This window comes from Simochromis diagramma, unplaced genomic scaffold (genome assembly GCF_900408965.1).
Source record: "Simochromis diagramma unplaced genomic scaffold, fSimDia1.1 OVJJ01000302.1, whole genome shotgun sequence".
NCBI lineage: Eukaryota > Metazoa > Chordata > Actinopteri > Cichliformes > Cichlidae > Simochromis > Simochromis diagramma.
Window position 1 is genome coordinate 12,327,286 of NW_024386792.1, and position 7,284 is coordinate 12,334,569.

General features: G+C 40.4%; 1 protein-coding gene across 1 annotated transcript; it reads right to left on the reverse strand.

Moving 5' to 3' along the window:
- Window positions 1-1,690: 1,690 nt before the first annotated feature.
- s1pr5b (sphingosine-1-phosphate receptor 5b) lies at window positions 1,691-5,151 on the reverse strand. The gene is made up of 2 exons (XM_040024564.1): window positions 4,992-5,151; window positions 1,691-3,672 (listed from the first exon to the last, which is right to left on the reverse strand). The coding sequence occupies exon 2, from the start codon at window positions 3,403-3,405 to the stop codon at window positions 2,194-2,196; it is 1,212 nt and encodes a 403-aa protein (XP_039880498.1). The 5' UTR covers window positions 3,406-3,672; window positions 4,992-5,151; the 3' UTR covers window positions 1,691-2,193.
- Window positions 5,152-7,284: the final 2,133 nt, after the last annotated feature.

Consider the following 7,284-nt stretch of genomic DNA (forward strand, 5'->3'; position numbering starts at 1 on the left):
CTGTTCAGTGTTTATTAAAGGTTACATTGGGTGCACTATTACACTTGATGTGCTGGGCGTTATTGACAGCTTATTTCTAACAGTGGTGTGACATTTAAAAAAAACCCTGAAAAACCACATACCAACTTCTTTTATTTATAAGTCACTGGTGGTCATGACTTCGAACAGTTGAGTCTGCTGCAGCAAAAAGCAAGCTGGAGGACAGGAAAGATTCCCTGACTTGATGACCTCTGCCAGCAGGCACAGTGGATACAGCAAACCCCTGGAAGACGGGTTTATGGTTGACTGCAGAATGCCTTTAGGGCAAAGACAGTTAAAATCACATGAAAAAAAATCTGCTGTCTGTCACACTAGACGTGCTTTGCATTATTGACTTTTTTTTTTTTAACAGTGGCCTGACAAAACAACAACAACAACAACAACAACTGAAAAACCATTTAGCAGCTTCTTTTAGTTTTCTGCAAATCAATCAGTATCTTTCCATTGTAGCTTAACTGGATACATAACAGCCGTGTAATCTCTCTACATGTTAACTATGACTGGCAATGTGGAGGCCAGATTAGTGTGAGGTGATAGTAACTCTTAACCACTGGTTAAGAAGTATTTATTTAAAAGAGGCATTGTGTGGAGGTTAAGCCATACTGAGACGGGCTAAAGTTGAAGTATATAGGTCAATGCCATTACCAGATGTGAAATGAGGGAGGCTGACTTCCTGCGATACTTCTTCGCTTAACCACAGCTACACTAACACAGTAATACACACTGATGCACTTAAGAATGCTGCAGGGTACTAACAGTGAAAATAAATCGAAAACCCATTGGAATGTTTTAGAGAAACACTTTATTTCTTTTATGAAAAGAAACACAAATTTTGCTAACGTTTTCTTGTTACAAAATATATATATATAATTTACAATAGAGATATATAAAATATGCTCACAAATACATCAAGTTCACTACATACATTTTAGTACAAAAAACCCACAACCTCATTTAATCAATTAAAGTCTTGAATGACGTAAGAAAAAAAAAATCATTCAGTACCTTTAACTGAAATGTTCTGTTAACTTGATGAACGATGAAAGGAAGCACTGAAACAATTGCTCGGTAAATTTATACCAGTTTAGAATGATCTGTAACTTACAAAGGCAGAAATAGTTTTATCCATAAAAATTGTGATGCAGCTGAATGAACTTCTTCCGAAGCTTGTCTTCTTCACAAGCTGCAATGTAAAGCCTTGACATGATGCAACTGCAGCTGATTTGGTTTCAGTTGGAGTTAAGCTGTCAGCCAGTGGAAAGTAAACATTACTTGTAACATTATCTTTCAGTTAATCCCATGCTAAGTATGCTGACATTTTGTAAATGCAGCAGTTTTTACTGCAGATGTCAGGCTGACATTTCAAAAAAACTGGACACGACCCCAACAACTTTCCACGTCTACCGCAGATAGGTTAACCATCTGTCATTTCAAAACTGTCAGGGGGTTTTAATTCCGCACCTCCTCTCCCACATACTTTATTTGCATTCAGCATTCAGTAATTTCAAGAAGGGTGCCACCTCTTTCCTGTCAACTTAATTCCTTTGCATCACATACACAGATATGTGTAACCAAACATCTACGCGTGCAAATCTAGCACATGATCAGTCTTCGAACCAGCGAAATCCAGGTGTCTGCAGATTACACACTGTAACTGTTAGGAGTTTTTATTCTGACTTTAAGGCACTTAAGAAACTGCAAGATGAGAAACGTTAGCCTCCATATTATTCCAGCAAGTACATAGTTTTCAGTCTTTCACTCTTTGAGTTTACAGAAGCATCCTTCTAAGCTTCACACAAAATACAGAAGCCCAGGAAAATAATTGAGTCCAAGGTTGCATATGTCAGTGCAAATTAATAAAGGAGACATATTGCTAGCATCATATACATAAAAACCATTGCGTGTTCACATTTGAATTACATCCTTTGCTCTCTGGTTTGGTATGCTTCATCAAAATGAAATTCGGTGATTCAGTTATATTGCCATAACTGCGCCACACTGTCAAAGGTGAGTCATCGTCTTTCATACGCCCCCCTTTCTTTGGCTCTTTGAAAAAAAACCCCACAGAACTGTTTCTCAATAGTGGGTGTGCTACATATCCTCTATTGAGCGGGAAACCCATTTACACATTTTGGACACAGTCAGTCAAAGTCTTTATGACTTGAAAAGTTTGGGGTATAGGGCTTTAATTGTAGATGGAGTGGTGATGACATTTCCAGACGAAATGGTGGTCTCCAGACCCGGTTCTAACTTCTGGGAGGGCACCTCAGTTTTACTGAAACTGCACTCCAGGAACGGCATCCCAATCTTCTTCACCTGCCCATCCGAGGTCATTAGACACGGCCGACAGAGGAGCCTCAGAATGGCCCTCCTCATGTCCTTACTGGTCAGTGTGTAGATGATGGGGTTGAGGAGCGAGTTGATAATGGCTACTCCCAGGAAGTACTCAGCCTTGTAGAGCACAGAGCATCCACGGATGGGGCAGGAAAAATCTATCAGGAGGAGAATGAAAAGGGGCAGCCAACAAGCGATGAAGACTCCCAAGACAATGGTGACTGTCTTGAGGAGAGCAATGTACTTCTCTGACTTCCTGGCTAAGCCCTTCCTTATGCTGCCTGACAAGCCGAGCCGCTGGCGCTGTGTGTTGGTGCGGACGATGCGGAAAACACGCACATAAAGCACCACGATGGCCAAGAGCACAGCGCTGAACACAGACACACAGCACAGAATGTAGCTTTTGGCATAAAGCGGGAGCACCGTTGAACACTGGTCCAGTCTGCGGATGCAGTTCCATCCCAATATTGGGAGGATTCCCAAAAACCCTGCCACGGCCCAGCTCGCACCAATTAGTGCCAACATGCGTCCCCGCTTTGCCCCATGATACGGCCTCATGGTCACCATAGTGACATGGCGTTCAATCGCAATGGCTAGTAGACTAATTATAGAGGCAGCCAGAGTGATAAAGACCCCTCCCTCCCGGAGGAACCACATCAATGGTGTCAGTTTTAAAGTATTTTTTCCCGATAGGAGGATATTGGCCATGTAGGCAATACCAGCCAGCAAGTCTGACAGAGTCAGGTTTCCCAGCAGGTAATACATAGGCAGGTGGAACTTTTTATTCCTCCAAATGGCAAGCAGAACCACAGTGTTCTCCAGGATGATGAGGACACACACCACCAGTAAGGCAATGCTTTCAGGTTTGAGCCTATCACGGTTGCTCAGCTTCTCAGTGTAGTTGTAATGCTTTTCAATGACAGATTTGTCCTGGTATTCACAGAAGAACTGCAGGTAGCATGAACATGAGGGAGTAGTGGAGGTGGGGGGTGAAGCTGAAGTCACTCTACTGGAAGAATTTAAAGCCTCCATGCCTGATGTTGCTTTTCTTCTATTCTGTGTGCACTCAGTAGCTACAAAGTCATCTTTGATGATATGCTTTCAGTAGTAGGAGCGGTGAAGAATTTATCAAATGGATACCCACTCTCACAGAAAATGCCAGAGCCCTTTCAATACATAGAGGGATTACATGCAGCATATACAGTGTAATCCTCCAGGATCCTCAGATGTTTTCTTTGCCTCTTTTTGCCAGCAGAGGGTGGTTTTGAGCTCTACCTGGTTAGAGAGCTTAGACATGCACTGCAAAAAGACATGAGAATAGAGCATAAAAATGATGGCAAGATGAAATGCAGAATCAGTGAAATTGAAAATAACTGCTTAAAATTGTCACAGTTTTAAATGTACATATTAAAGTGGATATTTACTGGTCCCATAATCTGACATTTGGCCCAAAAAGATTGAGCGCGTCAAATCTGATGAATCCAAAGAAACCAAAGTGTAGGCTGAACATATGAAATCTATTGCTGCATCGTCTGACAGATACATGTACAGGCAAGTATGAATGCATATTCAATTTCATTTAACTTAGGCTTGACCTCTTGTTATTCACTAAAACAGATGAGAGAAAGTAACTATTGCTGTTTGTGTGTGCTGGGCTGAATAAGATGCAGAGAGCAGAGGGGTAAATTTAATGTCAGACGGACATTTAGGTTTTGCAGCTGTGTATAAACTAAATGCCAGTTACTCTAAGGTTGTTAGACAAGAACCATCACATTGTGTGCGTTTGATTTGACACACATGCAGCTCATTTTCATTGTGTACATGACGTGTGTTTAAAGCCAACTTCACATATGCAAATCTACTTTAAACCCTCAAAGTTTAATACAGAAACAGCACGTCTGAAGTTTACGCCATTGGCCAATTCCAATATAAATACACTGATGGATTTAGCCATTAGGCTGGATACAGTCAGGGGTGATTAAGTTTACATTATTTTCAGTCTCTTGTTGTGTGAAGGATTTTTCCCCCCTTTTTCTTGAGTCATGTGTTAACATTTAACAAATGTTCTGGAGGCTTGAACTCATTTAGCTCACTGGCAAGAATTTGGGAAATGAATGCAACATGAGCATAGTGTCTGTGTGTCGGCTCTCTCCATTGTACAGTCATGATTTACATAATGTAGAAAAGTATGAATGAAGGTTATAAAAGCGTACCAGGATTTCTGTGTCAAATGATGTCACTATGAGCATTTGTATGCAATAACTAAAGCACTTTTTTTCTTTCAAAGATTTCAAATTTCTTGGAAAAATGTTTTTTTCCCCTGTATATCACTTAGAGAGAAATATCTATAAATGTTAGTTAAGATATTTTGGCATCCTTGCTTATCCCTGGTATGACAGTGATAAAAAATACAAAATAAAAATAAAAAAGCAAGGTTAAGATGTTACAAATACATTTTTACGCAAATCAGGAAAATATAAAGCCTGTGTTCTAAACTGTATGAACAAGCCTTAACTTCAACTTCAACTAAAACAAAGTGTCTAAAGAAAAAATGGTAACAATATTGTCAAATTTTGAATCAGACATGGGAAACACAAAGAAAGAACGAAAGAAATTACCTGGGAAATGTTGTAGTATTACTTTTATCCTGCACTTCATTTGCTGTTCAGTCATCAGAATCCAGACAAGCACACCAAGTAAGTCACAGTCAAACTGACGAGGCAGAGGGAGTGAAGTGCGACCTTAGCTGAAACATGCATCAGCTTCGGGGGTTGGTCTTAGCCTGAACTGTCTCTCCCCCTTACATTCCCTCTCTCTTCTTCTCTCTTGCTCACTCTTGCACATTTGCACAGATAGTGTGTGCGCGTGAACACATACAGAATACATACAGATGTGTGCCGCTTCAGATGAGCTGGTGCAGAGATCCTTATCACATTTCATTGTATTCTGTGAATCTCAATATACGACATCGGTAGTCGTGATTATAGTTCAAGGTTCATGTTGTGTTAGTGATGAACCAACAAATATAAACGGATGATATCAACTGAATTTTTCTTATTTCATCATAAAGCCTTGCCCTCTCATTAAATATAGAAAACATAATGACAACATAGGAAATGTTTCTGGGTCTCCGATTAAAATCTAAACTGCCCTCATTTCCCTTTAAGTGTTAGCGCTATTATTACAGGTGCTGTTAAATAAAGGGAAAAAAATCCAAAACTAGGGAGAACACTGAGTTAACACATACATAATCATAATTAGAATCATTTTTAAGTATTTATGTGTTCCCATGAATAACTGCTATGCTACAACTCTTCAGATACATTTCATACACTGAAACTTTACAACTACTTGGAAAAACACTGGAAGAACCAGTTTTGAACACTGCAGCAACAGTCCCACTCTGGGCCAAGTGAAATAAGGACATCGAGCTTTTTTTTTCTGTCAAGTTCCACAGAAATTCGATTTAGCTGTCTCATGGTTATCTGTTCTAAAAACTCTACTTTTACAGTGAGGGAAGTGAAAGGAATCAAATTCACATGGTTCAAGCCCACAGTGACATCCCAGTTCTCAGAACCTGATTGTAGCATGCTTTGACACGCTTCAGCAGGTTACCTGTGAAACCTCCCCTGCAGGGTTTGCAGACCGTTTATCAGAGCTAAACAAAGCAGGGGAGAGGTAAGTGTGAAGCAATGCAAGTTAAACAAAACTTTTGTTGGTTTGTTGTGGGTTTCAAAGCTGACACTTGGAGTTGTGCAAATGCACACACTGCTCTGTAGAAGGAGAAACACTGATAGTGATTGAATGCATGTGAAAAAGCTGTGTAACTCAAATAACTTTCTCTGCCCACAGGTTCTGACAGTTCAGATTCCTGCTCTTTATCCGTCTGTTCCTCTGATTCGTTACACCACGGTATTCAAACAGAGGCTACCTTCTACCGAACCTGTTTGGTGTGGCAAATATAACTGGTTTAGCTAAAGGATTTGCAAGCTTCTTTGTGTATATCTGTGTCAGCATGTGGGCAGTGCATAACACAACAATATGTGTTTGTGTACTGATAGCATTAAGGGTTGCCTCACCTGATAAAGGCCGTTAAATGTGACTGCTCACATGCTGACATGCATTAATGAACCAGTGGTCACTCAAAAGCAGCCGTTAAAAAAAGGGGGCAGCATACTCAGCAGTAGAAACATGACTTTATTCCAGGTATAGCACAAACTTTCTTCTTCACAAAGATGACTGTGAGCTATCTGAGTTACTGCAAAATCAGCAGGTTTCCATTCCTCTGTTCCATCCAGTTAATGTTGATATTATTTCCAGTGTGTTTGCACCTTTTATCTATTTGTAGGGCAAGTAACACACAAAACTTTATCTGGTCTTGATGTTTTTATGCGTTGGTGTATAAGTTACATGCTTTACTCACACTTCCTGCTGTCTGCACCGCTGCATGTAGGGGGGGGGGGGGGATTCCTATCAGGAGATCATTAAGGGTAATATCCTATGTGGGTGAAAACACATCAAAGAGAGGTGTGGGTGTAGGACACTTATGCTCATGTCTCATTTCGTTTTGAATGCTGACATACATATTTTTTGAGATCTTTTACTTTATATATGCTGTGGTTTTTAAACAACTGAAACATACATTGCATGCCTCTTCCTCTTGACATGTATTTTTGACATATATGTCTGGCCACACACACACACACACACACACACACACACACACACACACACACACACACACACACACACACACACACACACACTTTCAGCTTAACCAGGTCTACTTGGGTGTGGATTTAATGTTGACTTATGTGACCACAAGGATCTGTAAAGGAGGTTTATTTCACTGGGCCGCAGCCAACCGGCTGATTTGATTCTATCGAAGGAGTAATGGCTTCTCTAAGCTCT